Consider the following 27438-nt stretch of genomic DNA (forward strand, 5'->3'; position numbering starts at 1 on the left):
TGACTCCAGAAGTTTCTGAATTGTGGGGCCAGCCCCGAGCCAGCCTCCTGGCCATCATGATCCAGTGTTTTCCAGGGAAGAAGCACCACCTCCTTCTTACCCACAGAAGAGGGGCCTCCATGGGCCTCTGAGGCTGTCTACACTCCCCAGGTTTCCGCCAAGCCCCCCACCCTGCCAGGACTGACCACAGCCCCAGCGCAGCCAGTCACGACTGCCTCATCGCCACCCTCCCCAACCCCTGACAAGCATGTGATTGCAGGTTGGTCTTTGATGGAAACTGGTGGAAGGGGCTGCCAACAGGACAAATAGAACTGCCTTTTTGCTGAGTTGTGGAAGCTCTGGATAATGTGGTTTGGGGCACAAGGTTTGGATGCCTTCGGGAGGAATAAAATCTATAGGAAAAAGTTCCCCCGGTATGGGTTCTGTTTTTTAGTTTTTAAAATACCTTCACTGTCCTTTTCTATCCTGTGTCCCCTTTCTAGATATCATGAAGCCAGTGGGTGCTGGGCTCTGTGACAAGCCTCAGGGACAGTGTAGTGACAAAGCAGATAGGGGCTGCCCTTAGTGGGACTCGCTGTACCCTGGGGAGAAGAAAGCCATCATTTCCTTGTCCTGTCCCCAAACCACGAGCACTCTGAAGAGGAGGACGTGTTAAGGAAGCAGAGCCAGGAGCTGAAGGCCAGTTGCTGGCATCTCGTGGAAGGTTCTGGAAGCAGGAAAAGGAGGTGACTCTGTGCCCAGGCCTAACGCTCCATGTGTTCATGTGGGTCAAATAACTACCAGTAGATGTTTTCATCCTCAGTCTAAGTGACAACAAGCCGATGGGAGAACCAGGCTCCCTGTACCAGCACTCCCGTCCTGGGCCTTAGGGCAGCTCCTCCCTGGGGTGCAGCCCCTCCGGGAGCCCTCTACAACGCCTGTCCCTCCCTGCTGTCTTCTGAGGCTCACAGCAAGGGGGTAGTGATGATAAACCCAGCCTCCCCTCCCCTCCAGAGGCCGACTCCTTCCATATGGGAAGGTAACTCTTTAAATGTTATCAGCCCTGGTCATTTTTCACATGAGGGCACTGAAGGCCAAAGAGCTTGAATAGCTTCTCAAAGACATACAGCAGTTAAAAGGCAGACTTTTAGAGACTCAATAACATGAGTCTTAACTCATATGTCTCTAAAGTTAAGACTCTATGAGTCTTAACTCATATGTCTCTAAAACATAACTTTTAGAGACTCAGTAACATGGAGCACAGGATTCAGTCGGAAGCTCTGGTCCAAATTTGGACTTCTGACTGACTCCTGTGATCATGTTATTGAGTGAGAAAAGCCAGGACACCAGCAAACGAAAACCCCAGACCAGAACTCCATTTGGGCTCTGATCTGGTCTCTGGCCAAGGATAGTGGGGAGGAAGGGAGGTCCGCAAGTTTTCAGCTCTGGCCACCAGGCGGCGCTGCCAACCCCCGAACGGCGGGGCTGCGGTCCAGATTTGGCCAAAGCCGGACAGAGGTGGGAGAAGCACCTGGCTGGAAAAGCTGGGGGAGGGGCGAGGAAACGGCGTGTCCCCACTACCTCCCAGTCTCTTAACTCAGGAAGTCCCAAGCCCGGAATGGATGCTTCATGATCCCCTTCCTACCACTCATGATTACACGGGCTGTAAAAGGAAGGAGCTTGTCAATTAGCAAAGGTCTCCCTTTTACTCACCTATCTGGAACAAGCCTGTGGCCAGTTATGGGCATAAATTCCAAACCTATCAAAATAAGAGAACACACTAAAGCTAAAAGGAACAAGGCCACCAAGCTCCCTTCATTGGGGATGGGAGTGGGCAGAATTCTAGAATTTTAGGGACTTTCAGTAAAGACTTTTCTCTGCAGTGTCATCTTTTTGTTCTTTCTGCCATCTGTCAGGTATACCAAATTATCTTTTTACTGCAACTTTTTTCCTAACCAGAATGGCCTCAGTTCCTTTCTTTCTCTCTTTCTTTCTTAGATTTCATTTATTTGACAGAGAGACACAGTGAGAGATGGAACACAAGCAAGGGGAGTGGGAGAGGGAAAAACAGGCTTCAAGCTCAGCCCCAGTACAGGGCTTGATCCCAGGACCCTGAGGCAGACACCTAACGACTGAGTCACCCAGGCCCCTGGCCTCAGTTTCTGTGTGATGGTAAGGTGATCCCCACTGCTGGCTGTGAGGGGAAGCACAATGCCCAGTGTCCCTCAGCCTGTGCACTGTTTACAATCCCATTTGAAAGGCCTGTGGCCCATGCCCCTTCCCAGCATCCTGGGCTCCTGTGCACTGTGGTGGCCCAGGTGAGGCAGACGAGGAGCCTCACACCCCCTGCTCTCCTGTCATGCACCTTCCCACCAGGAGCTCTGCATGCAGCAGGATATTCACAGCCCAGGGAACCCCCTGTTCTCTGCCTCCAGGCAGATTCTCACCCCTCTACAGAGCTCTGCTCCAGTGGACACTTTTTGCAAAAAGCCAGTCCTGACCCTTTCCTCCTTCTGGTTGCCAGGGTACTTGGGGATTATTTCCTTTTTCTGTGCCAGATGACAATAGAAAGAGCACAGGATTGACACTGTACAACCGTGACGGTTAAGCCAGCTCTGCAATGCACGGTGCAGCCTCGGGCAAGCTACGTAGATGCTCTGAACCGCATTCCTCCCAGTCTGCACTCAGAGCTGATGGAAGGCGGGAGCCATGTGGCCCGAAAGGAGGGACAGGTGCCGGCAACATGAGGAGCGCCCACAGGAGATAACATGACTCCAGCTCTGCCCTCTTGAGCAGACTAGCTGAGCTCTCTGCGCTCAGCTTCTTTGTCTGCAGAGGCAGGCGGGACAGTCTTGATTTAATGAGGTAATACAGAAGATGTGCTCAGTAGGGTGCCCGGCCCCTGGTATTTGTCTCTACAAGTCAGCAACAAGTCTGCAGCTGCTGCTTATGACCCACATCTCCACTGACGATTTCCTGGTTTAGTTTCCAGTCTGAGAAGATGAACAGTGGTGTTCTTAAGCAGCACTGGCTAGCTGGGGAGGGGCCTGGGGTGCTCGTGATGTGGTCAGCCATGGACACCGGCTTCTGAGAGACGCGGGTGGTGCTGGGGGGAAAGGGCTAGTGGGTAGACTTGGAGCTCAGGAGAAGGGCCAGGGACCCCAGGTCCAGCGCTCCAACTGGTAGGCTGCCTGGGGGCAGAGCTTGGGGGTGGAATTGGGGGGTTTGTGTGAGGATATTGAGGGGGGACAATCACCAGGTTTGATTCCCACTGGGCTCTGCTGCCAACTAGCAGCTCCCTTCCCATCCTTACCTTCCCCAGCTGTAAAACAACAGATTTCATCATGATGCTCCTAGGGCACGTTGCCATTAGGACCCTGGTAAAGAGTCTCTAAAGGTCCCATCTTACGTGGAGCGTGGACTCCTTTAGAAAACTGACGAGGGCATCAGGCGCTCACAGAAGCAACACAAACTTCTACATAAAAATTCCTGGGTGTCCTTGGACTATCTCAGATCCCACCCCCCCATAGACCCAGGAGTCTGGGGTCCTAATCATCCTCATGCATAGGGAGGGAGCATCCCCAGCTACCTGCTAGCAAGGTGTAATAACAGAAAATGAAATGCTGATTCTACCAGCCATGGCCACGCCCACACCCCCCCCACACACCAGCTGCTAATGAGTTTTTCTCCTGTTTGCTGATGGAGGACACTTGTAATAAAGTTTAATGTGGAAGAACAAGGTGCATTTAACCAAAGCTGTAAACATCTCTAATTCTATTTAAAACTATAGGGTCCAGTACATTAATGTTTAACAATCAGACACGAAATTGATGTGAAGCTAATCGAGCTGTGTTTATTAGAAAGTGGAGGCCGAGTCATCTTTTATCAATGACAACAGAAGGAGCAGAAAACTGCAGTGGCCCCGTCCCCCCCCCCAGGCATTAATTAAGAGTCTTCCCCAAATCACCACCCTATGGAAAGACACTGATTGTTTCAGGGAAAATCCGCTGAGCAGATAACACGGGGCTCAGTGTTAGTGTCTGTCAGCCCTGTGCACTTGGGGGAATCACTTTCCCCAGCAAAACAAGTCATTTTTAAAAATGCAAAATGTACAATTAATTCACAAAGAGCAAAGGCTCAACTTCTATTCTATTCGACCTCTGCAGAGTGCACACTGCTGAGGGCTTCCTTCTTCGAGAAACTCCCAGACATGGTTTTCACCAGGCCTCTCCCCACTCCTCTGATCATTTGGTTTCCCCTGACCTGCTTTAGGCTCCTCACCAGCTCCTGGAGCTGCCATCAGGGAGCTCCCCATCGCTCAGGCCAAGGCACCATCTCTCCACACTGGGCTGCCTCTCCCTGGGGATTTTGCTCACTCTCAGGCTTTGGCTATGACCTACACTCTGGGGACAGCCCCCAAATCTCCAGGGGTTCCAGATCCACATTTCCCAACAGTTTGCTTTGATGCCACTCAAAACATGGTCCAGATTCAGAAGCATGGGCATTCCTTGGGGACTGGTCAAAAACACAGACTCCGGGACCCCACAGAGACTTCCTGAACCACGATCCACAGCTTAACGAGATCCAGTGATGTGTTAAAGTGTAGGGAGTCCTCATCTATCCTACCCATCTGGACACTCCACCGTAGCTCACATTCAACCTATCCATGCAGAAGGCAGGCCCTTCCTCCAAACCACAAATGTCTTCTTTGTTTTCCCACCAGTGATTAGCTTCTGTTCAGTATGGGGTAGGGATAGGGAGTGGGATGTGATGGAGAGTCAATATCCCACCATCCCTCAATAGCCTCACCTTGTAATGGGCTAAGAATGACACAGAGCTGGGTCCCACCTTCTCCTCCAGGAAATACAGGGATACTGAAAGTCATCATGTTCTATACGGAAGCCACCCTAAACTTCACAGCCACACAAGACTCCCTCCAGTATCCCAGTGATGTGGCTCATTTGAATCTCCACCCCTTGTCCTTCCCCTTTTGTCCCCAGTGCTGCTTAGTACTACGCCAGGCCTGCTGGTGTCCATACTCCAAGCCAGAGGGTCCCTCCATCAGGAGATGATCAGTCCGAAACCTGACAGTCCCTCTCCATCGAGAAGAGTGTCTTCAGGGTCCTGAGAAGGCAGGCTCAGTGGAAAGGTACTGAGCACAGCAGAGATCATGGCTCCAATTCCCTCATAGGACATAATGTAAGTGGACCCCTTGGCTAGTGAAGCTCAGGGCAACTCTTTTGCTTCCCAACCTGCGAAGTAACTCGGATACATACTATAGTAGTCAGAATTTCACCATTGTAACTGGATGAGGTTGAATAAAACTAGGACATAGAAGGTAGGAAAATGGGGTAGTTGACTGAATCAAAAGAAGATCTAAAGGAAAGAGAAGTCCGGGGAATTCCTTGAGGTAGGATTCTGTGCTTTCCTCCCTGCTTCTCTCTCAAAGTCTCCTTCATTCTTGAAGGCTTCTCTACTCATCAGAGACATGGCTGGAGGCAGATCTGGTACATGGCATCCTGGCTTCGCTTCCCAAGGGAAAGATGGTTTGTTTCTCCCAAGGATTCTGGTTAGTCCAAACCAGGCCTCTTGCAAGATTTGGATTTTTTCTTTTTCTTTTTTTGTGGCCTGGAGCATGAGTTCCAGCTCATGGTTGGCTCAGCCTAGGTTGTTGTCATGCATATCAAAGGCTGAATGATGAACAGGGGTGTGAATCCTCCCTAAAAGCATCAACCGGTTTAGTGTTCTTATCCCAAATGAGTGTTTGGGCTTATCGATGTGTAGGATGACCCAGATGACTATGGACTGAGAAATACCAAGGGCCCCATGTCATTTTCACTCCAGCAAGTATCAGGAAGGGTGGGAGCGGGGCTGCTGGCTTTTTCTGACTCACCCTGTGAGCTCACAAAATCATGATGTTTTAATGAAGACATGATCCCAAAGAAATCCCAATCCTTCCCCAACCCCCCACCACACCTGCTTTAATTCAGAGCATGGGGATGCTGTTTTTCCATTCGGGAGACCTTGCCTCCTGCCATGTTTCCATGTTTCCATGCAGTGTCTGGCCTAGGTCAAAGTTCACCACCAAATTTTAGAGAACCTATGAGCAATAGGTTCTTGTTTTGAGTTCACTTAAATGTATAAGCGATTGTCCCCTTTGTAGACTGCTTTAATACAGTTGTTTCAATAGACGCTTGAGAGTAAAAGCAAGATGAAGAGCTCTTCCTAATTTCTATTTGATATGCTTCCCCTTTCATATCGTTAGAAATGTTAAGGCATCGTTATTGTCATGTCTAAATATGGTAAGTATGCCAACCATATTTGATAGAGAATAATGAGTAGACCCATTTTCTAAGTTTACGATGATAATGAAGTCGAGATTTATCTCCCCAAAGAAACCCCAGGGACAGATCATCCATTGCTTCTAGTTGTGAGCTGAACTGGGATGGTTTGCTTCTGGAGATAATGGTGGGATGAGCTCTGCTTGGATGTGGACGGTACCTTCCAAGATTCCCTCAGGAAGCATTTTCAGTAAGGGAGACGGTCTGCGCAGGATCCTGTCATCCTCTCTGTCCAGCTGGCCCCCCAGTCCCATAGCCCAGGGTGGATTTGTGCCACTGTTACCAGAATGTTGGAGGAAACGTCTGAGTTTGACTCTATACTGATGACCTGTTCAACTAACTTGCAGCTACCAGCTCTAACTCGTGCCCTTCTTCATGGCATGCATTATTTCCATCTATGATGGTCCTACGCTCCCTCAGAATTTAAGAAGATTTGAGGGTGACGGAAGTTCAATTCAGTTCTGTGGAAGCCTGGGGGCTCCCTACCCTCTTGCCTGTCCCCACAATCTTCTCTTCATGTGCCCCACTCTCCACCCCCACCGGGCACCCCAGGGTCCTACTAGCCTGTATGGCTTCTCGTGCAAATGAAGAAGTCACCCTCCTTCCTCAAAACAGCACAGAACCATATTCTACAGGAACACCGTCATGATAAAATAAGATAATTATGATAGGAATTGTACGCCATCCATATATTCTGCTCCCCTAAAGGATGATCTGGGAAGTTCTAGTGAATTCTTCCAAGTGGTATTTCTTCTTCAAAAGCTGTGTGGTTTATTCACTATCTTTGGAATTTGGCAGAGGGGAAGGGAAGGAGATGCAGGTAGAGGCCGAAGAGAATGACTTCCTCTTTGTAAAGTCAGGCTATTTCTGCTTCTAGAAAATCTACCTGCTCCTAATCTGGACCCTTTCCAATAAGCTACAGGAGATACTCATAAGCTATCATGGGTCTTCAGGAGTGTTACTGTAGAGCTAAGTCCAGGGACAAACATTTATTTTTTGAAGCTATGGTAAGGAGAGCCTTACACTGAAGATACATACTGGCTGTCGCATGAGCGTTAACCTAGTGTAGTGGGAATCAATGTATTCTACCCAGAATCTGGGAGTAGTCCTTATCCCTTTACACGAACTCTATGGCAGGTTAGGTCCCCTACTACAAACACGAGTCTGAGGTAATTAGGGAATAAGACACTTGACTGAGTTCACTTGGCTATACAGAGGGGCACAACTCACACTCAAGGTTGTGTTTAAAATATATAATTTACCATATATACATGGTCCATTACAAAGCTGAACAATTTCTACAGTGTGCTATAAGTGAGCACCCAGAGCACACCCCACAAAAAGTGTCCTTAACAATACAGTCAACAGGATGTCTCTCTTCTAGAAGGTCTCTGTCTTCAGGGAGATCCTGGGTGTTGTAACAGTCCACACAGGGCAACTTCCGCACAGATCTCCTCGACCCGCATCCCTGTCTGAGCCCAAGCCAGACACGTGAGAAACCCCATGTGAAGTCGGCTTGGGAGAGGTGCTCTACAATAGTAGGGTCTTTAAAACACATTTTTCCAGCTCGGCTTGCACCTCCTACTCTCTTAGCCCAGGGGAACCAGGCCGAAATCTCTGCTCACCCAGGAGCAGACATGCAATCAGAGCAGTAACTCTGTACACTTCTAAGAGGCCCACTTCCACCAGTGTGTCCATGGATGGATCCCTCCCTTGCTCCTTTGGAAAACAGTAAGAACTTTCTGGAGAACAAGAGTTTCTATAGCAATGCGGGTCCACCGTGCTGAAGTCCTTTTGAATGGTGTCCTACTCGCCCTGCAGCCTTGAGGGATCCCGGGTGGGGAAATGGGCACTGGCGTATTTGGAGATAGTGGGCTGTTAGCTTAGACAGCAAGGTTCCCCACAATCTGCCACTGCCCTTAAATCTCCAGGGTCAGTGCATCTGTTTAGAACAAGAGATGCTTTCTTGAGTGACCGTTTGCAGTAAGCAGTTCACTCCGCTCGAGGTGCCCTAGAAATGCTCTCTGACCTTCTGAAAAAACAATTAGTATGTATCTAGCATCTCACACTTGGGCCTATAATGGCATTTCCTCTAGCTGTATACTATGAGCTTGATATCACAAACAAAGGAAGAGTAGAAGATTAAAATAAGATTTTAAAAAAGATTAAAACCCAAAGAAAGGAGAAGAAAACATGAAGGGGTTTGGCTCAGCAGAAAATCTCCTTGGGTGCTCTCTGAATCAGAGTCCATACTGCTCGGGCCTCAGACCCAGACATGTCCCGTCCTGGGAGATTCGTCCTGGGAGATTCGTCCAAGGGCTGCGGCCCCTACTTTTTTACGGAGAGGAGCCTTGTACCCCACCACACAGGAGGCACGAGGGAAAATACAAAAATAAGGGTTTTCCAAGGTATCATAAATAACTGGGGTGGCATGTATTAAATAGGACCACGGAAGAGGACCACAGAAGAGGACACCACGTTACAGCTTGTTCTCCTCAAAGAGGATCTGGGCGTAGACGGTGCTGGTGGGGAGGCCTTTGGCAGCCCGGTGGGGTTTGACCAGCTCCAACTCAGCGTAGGTCAGGCTCTCCTCCGCGATCTTCGGCTAGAAGACAGAACACAACACAACTCTAGCTGACCACAGGGAGTTCCACATCATACCTTCTTTCACTGGGCGTACACTTTCACTGCATTCTGGGATCCAAGGGGGAACAGATGGACATAAGTTTTCCAAGGATAGATAAAACCTCAATAACATAATAATACAGATCTGTCTTCTAAAGAACATTATGCCCTGCAAAGAGACAGCATGAATTATTCTTAATTTGACAAAGAACACTAACAAAAAATGATTAAACATTAGGCTACAAGGGTGTCTGGATGGCTCAGTCATTGGGCGTCTGCCTTTGGCTCAGATCATAATCCCAGGGTCCTGGGCTCCGGCCCCGAGTCAAGCTCCCTGCTCGGCAGGAAGCCTGCTTCTCCCTCTTCCGTTCCCCTTGCTTGTGTTCCTTCTCTCCCTGTGTATCACTCTGTTAAATAAATAAATAAATAAATAAATAAAATCTTTTTAAAAAATTAAAAATTAAAAAATAAACATTAGGCCACGAAGTAAACTTTAATCCTGAAAGTGTTAACAGTTTCTATCTCTCTCTTTTTTTTTTAAGAAATGTTTCATTTATTCATTTATTTGATAAAGAGAGAGCATGAGAAGGGGGAGGGGCAGAGGGAGAGAATCTTTTTTTTTTTTTTTTTTTTAGATTTCATTTATCTATTTGACAGCCAGAAACCACAAGTAGGCAGAGAGGCAGGCAGAGAGAGAGAGAGAGAGAGAGAGAGAGAGGAGGAAGCAGGCTCCCCACGGAGCAGAGAGCCCAATGTGGGACTCGATCCCAGGATCCCAGGACCACGACCTGAACCGAAGGCAGAGGCTCAACCCACTGAGCCATCCAGGTGCCCCAGAGGGAGAGAATCTTAAGCAGACTCCCCGCTAAGTGTGGAGCCCAACTTGGGACTAGATCCCATGACCCTAAGATCATGATCTAAATAGAAATCAAGAGTCAGATGCTTAACCAACTGGGCCACCCAGGCACCCCACTAACAGTGTCTGATCAAAAGGGGAAAAAAATGATAGAAACAGAAACAAAAAATTCTAGAAATTAATAACAAAATTAGAATGGTACCATCTACACATTTTTTTTGAATGACTTAACCTGTACAAAACTAAAGTTCTGGAATATCTTGATAATGATGAAAAAGAAAGTAATACTTTCTATACCCAAAGAATGCAGTACTCACTGAAAAATCATAGTCTTAAATATTTATATTAATAATATGAATTAAGTGTATCAAGCAACCAGTTAAAGAAGTTAGGGAAGAACAAAATAAATGAAAAAAAAGTAAGAAAGAAAGACCAATAAAATTAAAACCAGATAATATGAATCAGAAAGCAGAACAAGAGTATTATAAAAATACCCAAAAGCCTGTGTTTGGAAAACACCAATAAAACAAATAAACTGAAAAATAAATTAATCAAGATAAAAAGGGGGAAAAGCCCAAATGAATAAAATAAGAAATGAGGAAGGGGATATAATGTAAGTAAATTTTTTTTAAATTTAAAGAAAAACTTCTTTGCTCAATTTTTTGTCCCACATTTCAAAATACAGGATAAAATGGGTAATGTTTCAAAAATATGTGAATTATAAACATTAACTCCAGAAAAATGAATGTACTAATTATCATTTAAAAAAAAAAGGAAAAGAAAAGAAAGAAAAGAAGGGAAGGAGGGGTGGGAGGGAGGATGGGAGGAAATAGTGTCAAAGAGCTCTTTCTTAAAAACACCAGACCCAGGCAGCTTTACAGGAAACTTTCTATAAGAAATTCCTTTAAGGAAAAGATAATTCCAATGTAATTAAACTGATCCAGAACATTAAAAGAAGAAAAACTTCATTTATTTAAAAACAAACTCACTTATTAATGCACAGTTTAAATCCTATTTACTCAGAATGAAAAAGCACATTAAAAGGCAGATAACTGTGTTCCTGGAATGCAAAGACGGTTCAATATTAGAAAAAATCTACCAATACAATCCACGATAGCCATAGAGGCAAACAATAATATGGTTATCACTATAGATGCTGGAAAAGCATTTAGTAAAATAAAAAAGAAACGTTTTTATTAAAAACAACTTTTGAATGAAGGACACAGAGGTGTTTATTTTCCTGCCATGATTAAGGAACATAACCAAAATAAACAAAAATTGGGGGGTTGTTATGGAGTGACACCAGCATCACAGCAGCATGTGTCATTCCTTTTTTTCTCTCCCCTTCCATGTACAACTAATTGAACATCCACAACAGAGCATACCAGGACAGCCGAGAGATCTGTCCATCTGTGCACCTGAAGGTGAGTGGACCTGACTGCAGAGGGAAGGGGTGGTGGCAGAGAAGGGGTGGGCTGCCCCAACAAGCAGTCAGCACCACCTTTCTGGCAGAGGGGTGGAGGGTGAAGGCAGTGAGTGGTGGTCCGCCTGGCTATGTGCCTCCCAGCTGGAGGGACCAGTTGCTCTCTGAGGAGACCACAGGGATGGCGGAGAGGAAGAGAGACTGAGAGGACCATCCCCACTTCAGGATCCCCCTATGGAGCAGCTGGCACACCCAAAGCCCCAAGCACTGAGTACACACCTTCCCTACTCACCCTTGCTCTGCCCCAACCTTTTCCTTTTCTAAAAAGGCATAGTGCTCCCAACCTGAGCAGACCTGCAGATCCCTTACCAGAAGCCAAAAACTTGTGCTATAGCGCCACCTTCTGGGAAACAAGAGGAAGGTTCCTAACTATGGACCTGTTGAATTGAACTGTTAGAATCCAAGTAAACAAAACCTTGCCTACATAAAAAAAGGTGTTCACTACTTCAAATGTAGTGGCAGAACCACTTCTCTTCAAACACTGTGAAAAATCACAGTAATATGAAAACAATCACAGTAACATGGTAATACAAAAATAAAGTGACAATTTTCCAGCAACCAAACCCAAAGATACAGAATATTGTAACTTAACTGATAATTTAAAATACTTGTTGTAAAGAAGTTCAACAAACCACAAGAAAATTCAGTTAGATGATACAGTGATCTCAGCAATAAAACTAATAAACAGAAGCAATGCTTTACCAAAGTGACTGAAATTCCAGAACAGGACAGAACAGAAATTCTGGAGCTGAAGAACTCAATAAATGAGATGAAAAATGCATTAGAATGTACTGGAAATACAGCAGATCAAACGGAAGAGAGCTCTAAGACAGAAATATAGAAAATATTCTAGCACAAGAGACAAGAGAACTGAAATGCTTAAATAGTGAAGAAATCATGTGACTCATCTGACTCTATTAGAAAAGCCAACATAAGAAAAATGGGTATCCCAGAAGGAGGAGGGAGGGGAAGGGAAGAGAGACTGTTTAGAGAAATGAGCTGAGAACTTCCCACTCCTGGGGGAGGAACTGGACATACAAGTTCACAAAACTAGCAGAACACCTTATTATCTCAATGCAAAAAGACCCTCTGCAAGACACATTATATTAAAACTGTCAAAAGCCAACAAGTAAGAAAGAATTTTAAAGACAGTGAAGTGGGGGAAAAGACAGTAACCTACAAAAGTGCCCTTGTTAGGCTAACTGCAGATTTCTCAGCTGAAACTCCACAGGCCAGGAGAGAGAGGAATGACATATTCAAAGTACTGGAAGATAAAAACCATCAGCCAAGAATATCTGGCAAAGTCATCCTTCAGAAATGAAAGAGAGGGGCGCCTGGGTGGCTCAGTGGGTTAAGCCGCTGCCTTCGGCTCAGGTCATGATCTCAGGGTGCTGGGATCGAGTCCCGCATCGGGCTCTCTGCTCAGCGGGGAGCCTGCTTCCCTCTCTCTCTCTCTCTGCCTGCCTCTCTGCCTACTTGTGATCTCTCTCTGTCAAATAAATAAATAAAATCTTTTTAAAAAAAAGAAATGAAGGAGAAATAAAGGTTTTCCCAGACAAACAAAAGCCGAGAGAGTTCACTACTACTAGACCTGCCCTGCAAGGAATGTTGAAAAGAGCTCCTCAGGCTGAAAGAAAAAGAGGAAAGTACTCAAAACTCTGATTAAGGCTATACATAGAATTAGAATACAATAACTCTTCCTTAGAATAGTATATTAACCTCTTAACTACAGCATAAAGGTTAAAGGAGAAGAGCATTAAAGAGAACTGTAGTTACTACAACTTGGAACATATTTTAGAACAAATGGACTTAACAGACATATACAGAACATTCCACCCAATAGTGACAGAATACACACTTTCTCAAGTGCACCTGGAACATTCTCCAGGATAGATTATCTTAGTCCACAAAACTTATCTCAGGAAATTTAAGAAGACTGAATCATAACAACTATCTTCTCTGACCACATGGTATAAAAATCAGAAATCAACAAGAGGAAAAATCTAAAAATATGTGGAAACTAAACAACACATTTCTAAACAACCACTGGATCAAAGAAGAAATCGAAAGGGAAATAAAAAATTATCTCAAAACAAATGAGGATAAAAACATAACATCAAATACTGTGAGATATATCAAAAGCAGTTCTGAGAGGACTATTTTTAACGTTAAGTGCATATAATAAGAAATTAGGAAGATCTCGAACAACAAATTTTATATAAAAGAAAACAAACTGAGCCCAAAGTTAACAGAAAGAAGGAAAAAGTAAGCATAAGAATGGAAATAAATGAAATAGAAACCAGAAAAATAATAGAAAGGATCAGTGAAACTAAGAGCTGGTTTTTCAAAAAGATAAACCAAATTGGAAAACCTTAAGTTAGACTAATTTTTAAAAATAGAGAAAACTCAAATAATAAAAATTTAGAAGTCAAAGAGAAGTACTTAGAACAGATACTATAGAAATGCACAAAATCATGAGACTACTATGAACAATTATATGCCAACAAATAATATAACTGAAGAAAAAATGTCTACATTTCTAGAAACTCACAACCTAAGAAGACTGAATCAGGAAGAAAGAGAAAAGCTAACGAGTAGCTTAACTAACTGTAAAGAGATTGAATCAGTAAAAAACGAAACAAAACAAACAAACAAAAAATCTCCCAACACAAAAATTTTCAAGAGCAGATAGCTCCATTGGAAAATTCTACCAAACATGTAAAGAACAATTAATACCAATTCTCTTCAAACTCCTCTAAAGTATTAAGAAGAAGGGAATGCTTCCAACTCATTCTATGAGGCCATCATCACTTTGATTCAAAAACCAGACAGGGGTACCACAAGAAGAGAAAACTATAGACCAATATTCTTGATGAATATCAATGCAAAAATTCTCAAAACAGTGTTAGCAAATCAAATTTATGAACGTATTAAAATGATTATACAGCATGACCAGGTAGGATTTATCCCTGAGATGCAAAAATGATTCAAAGTACACAAATCAATAAATGTAATTCACCACATCAATAAAATGAAAGATAAAAATCACATGATCATCTCAATAGATACAGAAAAAAGCATCTGACAAAACACAGCATCCTCTCATGATAAAAACCTTTAACAGACTAGATATAGAAATAACAATCAAAGGGCCATATATGACAAATCCACAGCTAACATTTTACTTAATGGAGAGAAACTGAAAGTGTTTTCCCCAAGATCAGGAACAAGGCAAGGATGCCCACGTTCATTATTCTTATTCAATATAATACTGGAAGTCCTAGTTAAGGCAATTAAGCAAAACAAAGAAATAAAAGTCATTCAAATCAGAAAGGAAGAAGTACAATTATTATTTGCTGCTGATATAATCCCTACATATAGAAAATCCCAAAGAATTAGTAAAAAGCCTATTTTGATAAAGTGGCAGGATACAAAACAACATATAGAAATTATCTGCACTCCCTTACACTAAAGATGAAGCACCTGAAAAACAAGTAAAGAAAATGAACTCGTTCATAATGGGACATCAAAAATATATATACTTAGGAATAAATTTAACCAAAGAAGTGAAAGATCTGTACAATGAAAACTAAAAAACTCTGCTGAAAGAAACTGAAGAAGACACAAACAGATAGAAAGATATTCCATATTCATGGATTGGAAGAATTCGTATTGCTAAAATGACCATCCTATCCAAGGCCACCTACAGATTCAACATAATTCCCATCAAAATACCAAAGGCATTCTTCACAGAAATAAAAGAAACAATCCCAAAATTTATGGAGAACCACAAGACCCCAAATAGCCAAAGCAATCCTGAGATAAAAGAACAAACCCAGTGGTATTATGCTTCCAAATTTCAAACTATAGCATAAAGCCACACTATGGTACTGGCACAAATATAGACATATCAGACAACTGAAAAACCCTAGCATATATGGTCAACTAATATTTGACAAGGGAGCCCAAAACACCCAATAGTGAAAGGATAGTCTCTTTAATAAAGGGTGCTGGAAAATTGGAGGAACACATGCAGAATAATGAAACTGGACCACTATCTCACATCACTCACAAAAATTAACTTGAAAAGGATCAAAGACCTAAACAAAAGATGTGATACCATAGAAGTCCTAGAAGAAAATACGTGGACGAAGCTCATTGATATTGGTCTTGGAAATAATTTTCTTGGAAATAACAGTAAAGATACAAACAACAAAAGAAAAAATTAACAAATAGTACTACATAAAACTGAAAAGCCCCTACAGAGGAAAGCAAACAATTAACAAAATGAAAAGGCAACCTATAGAAAGGGAGAACTTTTTTCAAACTGTATTAATGGATAAGGGGTTGAAATATTCAAATAATATTCAAAATGTATACAGAGCTCCAACAACCCAATAATAAAACAAAAAAATCCAATTTAAAAATAGGCAAAAGAATTAGACATTTCTCCAAAGAGGACATCAAAATGGCCAACAGACACATAAGATGCTCAACATCACTCATCATAAGGGAAATACAAATCAAAACCACAGTAAGATATCACTTCACACTTGTCAGAATGTCTATCATCAAGAAGATGAGACCACAGGAGTTGGTAAGGATGTGGTAAAAAGGGAACCCTTAAACATTGTTGGGAAGAATGTAAATTGGTCCAACCACTATGGAAACAATATGGAGGTCCCTCAAAAAATTAAGAATAGATGTATCATATAATCCAGCAATTCCACTTCTGGGTATATCCCCAAAGAAAACAAAAAACAGAATTTTAATGAGATGTATGCTACCCCATTTTATCGCAGCATTATTCACAAAGCCAAGATATGGACACAGCCCAAATGTCCATCAATGGATGAATGAATAAAAAAGATACACTATATATATACAATGGAATATTATTCAGCCATGAGAAAGGAAGACATTCTCCCCTTTGTGACAACATGGGTGGGCCTTGAGCACATTATGCTAAAGTAAGATAAGTGAGACAGAGAAAGACAGTTCTGTATGATATTACTTATATGTGGAATCTCCCAAAGTTAAACTTATAAAAAGCAGAGAGTAAAATGGTGGTAATCTGGGGAATGAGAGGAGTCAAATCAGAGTGATGGTGCATAAGGGTACAAACTTGTAATGAGCAGTAATAAGGCACTGAGATCTAATGCACAGACAATCCATGTAGACAATAATACTGTGCTATAATTATGTACACGTGTATGTACATGTATAATTATGTAATGTGACAAACATCGCTACATTGGCAATCATATTACAATATATAAAGGTATCAAAATAGCACAGGTATACCTTAAACTTATACCATGTTACATATCAAACTTAATAATAAATAAGCACTTTTATTAAAGATAAATATATTTCTATATATAATAAATATGTTATATTATATATATTCATTAAATAATTTTAAATTATAAATATATTTATTAAATAATTATGTAAAGAATACTAGTAATCCAATTCTAGTGATATTAAAACCTAAGGCTGTAATAAGTAAAATACTGTGATACTGGCAAATGAATACACCTATACGTCAATGAAACTGATGAGAAAGTCTAGAAATGAACCCGGAATAATAAAATAAATTATTATTTTTCAATAAATAGTGTTAAGACACTTGGGTAGTCATTTGAAAAAAAAAAAATCCCTACATCATTCTTTACACCAGACAAATCCAAGAAAATTTTAAAATTTTAATGTGGAAAATAAACTCAAAAGAAGTGCTAGAAGAATGTGTGGGGACATTTATAAAAAATAACTTCAGTGTATAGAAGGTATTTTACACAATACTCCAGGATCAGTACAAAATAGATATGTACATCTTCGTGCCATAGATGGCAAAATATTTCCTAAATAAAGCAAAAGGACCATTAAATAATGAAGAAGAAAATATTTGCAACTCATATCAAAAGGCCTTACAATTCAACAAAGATTATAGCCAATAATCCATCAGAAAATTAAAAGTACAACAGACAGACCAGATAGTTCACAGGAAAGGAAATTACAAGGCTCTTACACATACAACTGAGACTCAATCTCTCATTGAGAGGTAGTAAGAGAATCACAATTTAAAATCAGACACCACTTTTTGTCTTGTGTGTTAACAAACATTAAAGAAGAAAGATTGCCCAAAGAAACAGAAGAAATGGGTCCTGTATATCGTTAGTGGAGGTGTTTGTTGGTACAAACAAGAATCTGGAAACACTTCAGTGGACGTCAGCAGGACATCCACTGTGTTCATACAGTGGGTATATGGTGCAGTCTTTAAAAAGAAGATGGAGGGGTGCCTGGGTGGCTCAGGGGTTAAAGCCCCTGCCTTCGGCTCGGGTCGTGATCTCGGGGTCCTGGGATTGAGCCCTGCATCGGGCTCTCTGCTCAGCGGGAAGCCTGCTTCCTCCTCTCTCTCTGTCTGCCTCTCTGCCTACTAGTGATCTCTGTCTGTCAAACAAATAAATAAAATCTTAAAAAAAAAAAAGAATGCTGGAACCATACATGTACTATATGTTTTACTAACATTTGGGCAAACACATGTGCTTCTATTCTACATGCTTAGAAAGTCCTTGGAACCTGCTTGAAAATCAAACACCTGGTACGAATCCATGATGCCCTCCACTGATGTAATCTGGATGGCCGAAGGGAGACCCACAAGTTAGTGTGTAATTTGTTGAAGCCTCTCACATCTTCTAGTAGGCACAAGTACATAAGCAATACATTAATTAGTTTTTAAGTCAAAATCAGAAAAATAAGAGTCAGTCACTAATTTACAGTCATAAAAAGACACATGACTTGCTTTTAAGCAACCTGTTTGTCATTTTGGTTTCTTGGCTTTGGTTGTGTTGTTTTGTTTAGATTTTTGATTTTTCATGCTTCCACCTTGGTTATCAAGCCAAGATTCAGGACAAGTAAATCATCTGCATTCGATTTAAGTTTCTTAAAAAGAATGCCGAAAGCAAAAAGCCTCTTTTCTTCTGAAATGGAGCATCCTAACAGAGACAGGAAGCAAGAGACAAGGAGAGTTCCTAAACTCCTACAGCCAGTACGAATGATTGGCCATTTTTAAGTTTCCAAGGACATTTATAGGGATGAGAGCCTCCTGCTGGTCTTTGGACATCGACAGTCTTTACATGGCTTCCTAGTTGTCCATAGATTCCAAGCCAATGAAAATCCCGTTTACATCTTGCTTTTCTTTTAATTACATTTCACATTATAATGATTCCATTTAGAAATGCCATGTGTCCTCAAAGAAGCACGCAAAAACCTAACTCATGTAAATTTTAGAACCCAGATTTAGGAAATCACATTGTCCAGGTGTTTTATCACATTACTTTGAAATTGCATTGTTTTCTAGTGTGGATTATCTGTTTATTCTTAAGTTATTCCATTACGTTTGGATATGAAAAATAACACTAGCTTTCTCAATACAGGTCACCAGGCTGGCTGGGCTGATGTGTTGTTTTCATACATTTTTATGATGTTTCTATAGTAAACATAATTCAATAAAGCCAAAGCACACTAAATAAATAATTGCATCTAGAAAAGCAATAAAAACAAATAAAATTAGTACTTTCATAAGTGGAAAGGTACTTCAATTACTGCTACAAGCAACAACCCACCATAAAATGTGTAGAATCATTTCCCTTATGCATATTTCTGGGATATAATAATTTGATTGAAGCTATGAGGCAGCACACAGGAGGCTCCACGACGTGGAGTGTATACAGTTTCCCACAGAAGATGCGTAATGTCGGTCCTTGGCACCTTTAAAGAACCTTTTGTTTTTCTGGCATGCACACTTGGCTGTCACCATCAACCATGTGCTTAATTACACTTCCCAGATTGTTTAACTGGAAACAAATTCCTGATGGCCAACGGAAGGCTGTAAATGCAAACTCCTTACCAGTTCTCACCAAGCCACCTTGTTTTTGCCCGGATGCTTCAGTGGAAGGTTCAGGGGAGAAGCAACTTGGAGCAAATGATGGGAATCATTAATTACCAGTGAAACTGTAGAACTGGTAGGAAAGCCAGGAGCCAGGAGCAGCAAGTGAAGGTTAAGGTGAGTGATGCAAGAGGGCCCTGCTGGGGTGAGGACCCTGCAGCCCGTCTTCTAGACCCCTTCCTACTCACACAGAAATGCATGCGCACTCCAGAGCACAACCTTCAGTGATCTCCAGTGGGCTGTCCACACCCACCCAGCTGCTTTAGACTTATCTCAGACACAAAAGAAACTCCTAGAAGCAGGATTTCCAGGCCCCGGACACTTGGGTCTGATGTTGCTGTATTCACCGGAGAGCAGGAGAGGAAAGAAACAGGAAGGAGGGAACGTGGACCAACTGCTGAGAAGTTCTGACAGGATCCTTTAGAAAAGGCCCTAGAACTTTCCAAACAGGAGAGAAGCATCTGCTCCATTTTCTCTTTGTCAGGACTGTTTGGTTTTATTTTCTTTTCCCTCTCAGCCTATAGAGACCCCTGGCCATTTTCTCTATTCCTCCAATAAGGGCCTGGGATTTCTGTTCCACTGCTTGGGATCTTGCCTGTTCTAAACCTCTTCTTTGCTTTATGTACCTGTAATCTCACTTTGGATACATTTTCTCCCAGCCAAGGGAGAATCCATTCCTTTTTCTGGAAGGGGACTCAATAAGGAAGAGGGGATGGAGGTTCACACACAGACATGTGTTGATGCATCAAAGAAAGGCCTGAATGGAATTCTGAAAAATTCTTCTCTCGGTTGGTGGAAATGTTCATGGAGAGGAGGCAAGGAGACCAGCCCTGAGGCCAGCATCTTGGGGCTGCCAGCAGAGAATGGCTATAGGACCACTTTGGACCTGGGCTCAGATATCAGCTGTGTGACCCTTCCACTGTCCCTAAGGACCTCACAGATCCTAGACTTGTACTCAATAGCACACTGACCACCACTGAGCCAGATTATATTCTCACATAGCACAACTTCCCCACGGAAGCCTTCGGAAAGCATCATCACACAAACCAGTTTTCTCACGCAGTGATGGAACCTTCTAGACTCTAGGTGTAATGAGGTCAGTGTGCAGTGAAATGCCAAGTCTTCCATGACCCATCCTTCTGTGCTGCCAGTGGTGAGACACTCAACAGCAGATGACAGTCCCAAGGCTGGATTTCCCACTTCTAAATTAAGCTCTTCTTTCCCCTGGTTTTAGAGTATTGATTATGGAAAGTGGGTCTATGGGGAAGGATTTACTGGACATGGCTCACACTAGAGAAGTCAACCCCCAAGAATTCAGAAGTCGTGCACCTCTTGGGGACACAGCACACTTCAAGCTCCTAATTGGTAGTTTCTGAGTATTTCATTCCAGGATTCAAACCAAAACTTATTCCTACCAGGATTGAGACAGAGAGAAAAAAGAGAGAGAGAGGGAGAGAAAGGCTGATTGAACATTCCATGCAGACTCCTGCAAAACAACATTTTTTTTTCCTAGAGATCACAGCTGGATGTGCACGTTGAATTAAGTTGCAGGAATAAAAGAAAAATGGAATTGCAGCCACTGCAAGTTCTCCAATGTCAGAAGTTCAATTGGGTAATAGCATTATCTGAGCAAAAGATCAATAACTAGGACATGGGGATGTTTATGCTAACGTCACCTTAGAGTTAAAAAATGTGATTGCAGTTCTACCGACTTGCACTATCAGGAATCTATTTGCCCAAGAGAGAATTACATATTATCAAGGGCAGACTTCCTCTTCCCCTTCAAGATAAGTGCTCATTTTTTATTCAACAGAGGAATACCTAGTAAAACAAATGCTCCCCTCACGATGCCCACACACAGGACTCCAGCCACCAAAGACGTAGAGGCAGTGCTGTGAGCGAGGCTCTATTTGATGGCGGGCCCCGGACAGGTAGCCGTAGGTCCAACCTCTGGAAAGAAAACTATGCCATCGTTCTCACTGGTCCTGTTAGAACTGACATGCCATGGATATGAACTTGACTTAATTCTGAATTCCACAGGTCAGCCAACTGGTATACTCTGCTTTGGCCACACTCTGTGTCAGGTGGCAGCAGTCTTTTTTTTTTTAAAGATTTTATTTATCTATTTATTTTAGGGATAGAGAGTGAGGACAGGGAGGAGCAGAGGGAGAGAGAGAGAGAGAGAGAGAGACTCTGCATCCAGGGAAGAGCCTGAAGTGGGGCTCAATCTCAAGACTCTGAGATCATGACCTGAGCCGAAATCAAGAGTCAGAGGCTTAACCAACTGAGCCACCCAGGCGCCCCTGGCAACAGACCTTTGAGTAGAGAAGTCCACTGGACAGGTGGAACTAGGAAGCTAAGCAGTGAAAGGGTAGCACTGAAGAAGGCCAGGGGAATTTTATGAGGGAACTGCTGGAGTCACATGCCAGGTCTACTCACCATCTCTTTGGAGGTGAGATCACTGGTCCACTAGGACCTCTGGCTTCAGCAACATAACTGATACCAGAATCCTTACTCTGAGGGGAGGGTTGGGATTCAGCCACACTCCCCAAATTCAGCATGCAGCTGTGACTGCTGACACGGATGGGTGCCTCTTGACATTCTGAGCCAGGGTCTAGAGACCAGGACCCTTGGTCGTCACACAGCGGCACACAGGCACATAATGCCTCCTTCGTCTATTGCTTCAGACTTCCATAAACCTCGGGATTGTATCTGCCCAAATTCCTTCCCCATGCCTGGCTCTCACATGAGTATTCAGAATTGATAGCCAATGAACCAGTGTTCTCTATGGCTTTGGAAGGATTTGAAAGGTTCTGGAACTTAGGAGAGAAGTTTTGGAAGGAGATTAAGATTTCAAAGTTGTATCCAGGTTTTTGGCACCGAGGGTTGGATGAAGTCACTTGGAACTCTTGAGCAGAGCAAATTCGCATCATGCTCTTGACTCTGGAGAATTCAAAGGATGTTTAGCAAAGCGCATTCCCAGAATGACTATGACATGATGGAAAGTCACATGCCCCTGGCTAATTGCTCTGAGGACGCTCAGAGGTGACCAGCTATAGAACGCTAAAGCCACGCACAGAAAAGGCCCAAGGCTTTACAAGTCATCAGACAGATGGAGGTCTCTAGATTTCACCAATGTATGTTTGGAAGCTAAAATGTGATTATAGATAAAGCTCTTGGGGAGGGTCCTGACACATGAAACTTTTCGTAGTGGCACAGTGATAGCGGTGATTTGCTCCGTGATCTAATACAGACACTCATTTTCTTTTCCCCATGGACCATAGATGTATGTTTTCCCAGCTTCCTTCCAAAAGTACTTTTACTGGCAGTATTGTTCAAAAGAATATTTATGTTTAGAAAAAGAGAGTGTTTGATTATCTCCTTCTACGTAGGAGCCCGCTAGGAGAATCTTCGATTTTGAACCCTCCATCTTCCGGTCAACTGGAATCCTTAACACTCTGACTCACAGAGTGTCTGGGCTTCCAGGGTCTATGTGGTGGTACATAACAGCATAGATTCTCAGGGACAGAAAGACTGCTGTTTTCCTGCTCTGTGACCCTAGGTGAGTTTCTCGGCTTCCCCATGCCTCCATTTCCTCATCTATAAAACGAGACTCATGATAGTACCTATCCCACAGGGTTATTTTGAAGATTAAATGCGTTAATATGTGTAATGTACTTAGAAAATGACCTTGTCGGGAAATAGTAAATACTACGCAAGGGATCACTTATTATTATTCCAATAATTTTTATAATAGAGTACAGACAAGTGTTGTTTTGACAGTTGGTCCCTTTAAAATACTCAGAGGCAGAGAGAAGAAGACACTCAAAAATTATTTGGAAAACACCACCTACCAGATTCTGATGGATTCCACTGGACCTCAGGTCAGTGCCAAATACATCCAGTAAGATATATATATATATATATATCTTTATATCTATAATAATGCATAGTGGTAAAGTTGATCCTTCTAAAACAATAAGTCAAACCACTCACTTCTCTGCACAAAATTCTCCAGTGGTTTCTTATTATACATAGAATAAAATCTAGAGTCCCTATCAGGATACTGAACCTTCATGATTTTGTCCCAGGAATCCTCTGACCTCAGTTCACACCACACATCCCCCTTGCTGACCAGTGCTCCAGCCAGACTGGCCTCCTGGTGTGTGTCAGACACATCCGCACAGTACTCCTTGTCCAGAGCCCACCTCAGGGCCCTTGCCCAGGCTGCACTTTCTGCCTGGAATTTCTTCCCCAAATAGCAGTGTGGCTTGCTCCCTTACTTTACTGGGCCTTTGTTCCAAGGAGGCACTTTCTCCATCAAACGCTGTCCTTCCTGGCTCATTTGCTCTGCAGTACAGCTCTGCAGGCCACATATCACTCCTTGGAATTATAAAGTCCTGTTCATCTGCCTTCTCCCACCAGAATGTAATCATAGCACCTAACTCCACAAAGGAAGTACTCTTATCATCATCATCGTTTTACCCAGGTAGAAACAAAGGCACAGAAATGGCAGGCTTGAGGTCACCAGCTAGGAAGCAGGGGCATTGATGCTAGAGCTAGTCTCCAAGCACGCCGCCCAGCTCTGCAAAAGCACGGACTCTGTCCACCCTTCACTGCTGCATCCAAGAGTGTGCTGGGAAACTGTGAGCAACTCGTTCTTCAAGAAAAATGTTCTGCTTTATGGCACTGGCTGACTTACAGTGTAAATTTCATGATGCCAAAGGGATTTGTTTTCTCTTGTGGACAGACGTGGGCTAGAGCACGCCACTGGCTGAAACTTAGCTTCCCGGAAGGTGCTTGATTCAGGTGCTCCTTGGCACACAGGGGATAGTGCACATTTTTACAGGATTGACTGAATGAGTTTAAGACGAAATGAAAGAAAATCAGTCTGACGCTGCTGGAAAAACCTTTCTCCTGAATATCCTGGGCCTTAGGAGTACAGCGAGGGGATGCTTTTGGAAATCATGAGCAGACCCATGGGATTTTTTTTCTCTTTCAGCCTATTTAGGGTTTCTGTGAGCACATTCTACCAAGAAGAAAGATACCTAGGTTCTACTTCTTGGAATCATATAAATCTGCATGGCTTTCAACTTCATAAGTTAAAATATTGACATATGATGCTATCAGGTAGATAGATGAAAGAAATGATACCATGACACTTTGCAGTTATTAAAAGAACAGTATGGATCTACATATGTACTGACATGAAAATACGAACCTGACATATATTATTAGTGAGAAAACATTTCAATGTGTAATCATTTTGTTTCAGATCATTCTCATTTTTAGGGAAGTTGGCACACGTTAATCCTTTGTCATAATCTGTAACCATGACCTACACTGCTTGTGGGCTGTGTATACACTTTGGGAATATATATAGAGAAAGATGGATATAATAAGTGTGTACATACACAGAAAACGGCTTCACGAATACAAGCCAAATAAAAATCTGGCAACTGCAGAGAAATGAGAGCCTATGGGAGGAACTTCACTTTCTAACCTTAACAAATGGATATTCCGAACTACCAGCCCCAGTCCAGTGCCCCCAAGTAGGATCACCATCGCAACTTTCATCATATAAAAACCCAGATAGTGAGGTCAAGACAGAAACCACTCCAAAACATGGACTAGAACTTTCTTGAGTGCTCTCGATGAGAGGCCACGGAGCCCGGGGCGGGGACGAACAGGGACCCGAGGCCAAGTGCCCGACCAGACCCTGTACTGTCACTTCCCAGTGGGTGATCTTGTGCCAGTCCTTACCTCGCTGAGCTCCCTGCCTCATCGGGGAGATGGAGCCAACAGCAATCTTAGGTCAGGTTGTGCCAGCATTCCTAGGGTCAAGCACGGGGAGAGCGGAGAGTGCCATGGAAGGGAAGGGTCTGAGTCATCACCGTCATCGCCATCATCATCTTCATCACATCACCACCGTCACCGTCACCACTGCCACCCCTAGCATTATGTCAAGGGCACAGTGCACAGGACACAAACCGAGCAGTAAGACCAGACATAAAAGAAGAGCAGGTATGCTGGCCCATTTGTTGAATTCATATGTAATGTGAGCAATGGGTCCACACGACTGAATTCGCAGTTTGCAATCTTCAACTTTCTGTGTGTGCCCGAATCACGCATGCATGGGGCTTCTGGACATCACACAGGCTTGTTGGAATGTATGAATGCAGCTTTTGGAAGTTATAATAATAAATTAGAATTAAATCTGGCTCTAGGGCCAAAAAATCCCGTCAGTGCTCCATTAGTTCTTCAGGAACCCAGAATTTCACATCCAGATTTCCTTCCGGATATTCTGAATACTTAGCTTGATGTCACAAATACCGTGATTTTTTTTTCTTTTCTTTTTTTTTCCCCCAAAATGGCACTTTTTTTCTAGTATTCTCTATTTGAGATTGAAAAAATCTTTCAATAACAATTCTGAAATGTTTTGCACTCAAAACTGAGGTTTTAAATGAAATCAGCTTTTTCAATTAAAAAAAAATCAGATGTGAGTACAAATGATATTGTTTCACGAGATTACAAAAATAAAATAGAGTAAAAAAGTTTAAAAAAAATTTCCCAGCAGTGCAATGATCCCAACAACGAAGTGCCCAATAAAAGCAGCAAATCAGCTGAGCTGAGCCGGAAAACAAGCCACCGCTCTGAAGGGACGGTCCCTGCAGACACACAGGGCTGGGCCTTCCCAGAGTGGGCCTCTCCAGGACCCCCAGGAGCAAGATGGGCCTGTGCCACATGGTGGGGCCACTCACGTGGCTGGACCTGCAGGACCTTCAGGCCTCCTCCCAGCCTCGGTCAACCTCTAGCCCAGATTCCCTCTCTGCCACCTGTTCCCCTCGGTCAGGAGGTTCTAAGGCTCACTGCACCTGTCCCCACAGCTCCTTGCACACTGCCTGCCAGCACTCAATAAATGTGTGAGGAATGAACAGGTATGTGGAAGACCGCAATGTGACAGGACCGCCTAATGACACAGTAAACAGGGACCACAGTCCTGAGGCGCTCAGTCCCGAGTCACCTTCCTCCTCAGAGCACAAGGTCACATTATTCTCCTCAGACAGGGTGAGGCAGGCTTCTCTTACAGCGCTCGCTCGTGGAGTAGGATCCCTATCGTCTCCCAAAAGGGAGTTCCTCACGAGCGCTTAAGGTGCTACTGGTCTTCCTGGAGAGGAAGAGCGTCGCTTGGCCCATCGTGAATAAAATCAGAGCCTCCAGCGATCTCCACTGGCCTCTGACACAGCTGAGGAGCATCCAGCCAGGTGGCTGTCCCTGGTCAGTGCCAGGCAGCAGAGGGCCTGGGAGGTAACATCTCTGTGACAGAGTTGACAGTCCCTAACAGGAGACTAATCAGATTCCACCTCCACTTGGGGCCAGTGCAGGGGCCTGCTTCACCTCCCTGAGGACCGCCTTGTGCTTACCCGGGGCCCCGTGGCCTGCTCTCTCCGGACTGGAGCAAACCCATGAAACCAAATGACTTCTGTTTCCTTCCTCTCATCCCTTCCGAAGCTCAGCATCTATTCTTCCCTCCAGTCAACATACATAACTCCCTGTGACAATAATGGGATATGCATGTGTACCGAGGGGAGCATAGAATTTTTATCTCTGTAAAAATGGTACTAGCGTGGTACCAGCAAAGTTTTTGTTTTTTTCCCAAGGCTTTTACTTGGGGCAATATATTGTACATGTGGTTGTGGGTTTTTTTCTTCTTTTTAATTTTAAATCGAGATTATGAACATATTTTATGCAGGTTAATATATCCTTTTCATGTAAAATTTAACTGAAACCAGTTCTAGCCCATTAACGACAACAAGAGAAATTCTCTGGCTTATTATAAACATCCTTCAAGAAACCTGAAATGCGTGTCCTCTGGAAATAATTTTGCTGGGATTTGGGTTATTATTAAAATCCTCTCAGAATTCTATCACTGGTGCCTAATGTGCCTCCAAGCCCTGTTCTGCTACGGATCAGAGAGAAACTGTTTCTGGTCTTGGCAGGATGTTCTCGATAGTGAAACGGGGCCTGGAGAAGGGGCTTCTTTCCTGAGACCAGGAAAACGTGGCACATGGTGAGGTATCTGGGTCCTGGGCTGACCACTTAGTGGAAGGCCATTCTTCAGACAGGTTCCCTCTCAGCTCTGATGGAATGAACCACAACCTCTGTGTCCAGTGGGAGTGCTCTGATCTTTAAGAATCCATGA

At 43.3% G+C, this 27438-nt stretch overlaps 1 protein-coding gene across 1 annotated transcript in view; it reads right to left on the bottom strand.

The window, feature by feature from the left end:
* Positions 1-7558: 7558 nt before the first annotated feature.
* Positions 7559-27438, bottom strand: part of VSTM4 (V-set and transmembrane domain containing 4) — a 97999-nt gene continuing 78119 nt past the window's right edge. The window contains exon 8 of the mRNA XM_044240006.1: positions 7559-8925. Coding sequence (XP_044095941.1) covers positions 8800-8925 — 126 coding nt within the window. The 3' untranslated portion in view covers positions 7559-8799. The remainder of the gene's footprint in view (positions 8926-27438) is intronic.

The sequence above is a fragment of the Neovison vison genome, chromosome 2 (assembly GCF_020171115.1).
Source record: "Neovison vison isolate M4711 chromosome 2, ASM_NN_V1, whole genome shotgun sequence".
Taxonomy (NCBI): domain Eukaryota; kingdom Metazoa; phylum Chordata; class Mammalia; order Carnivora; family Mustelidae; genus Neogale; species Neogale vison.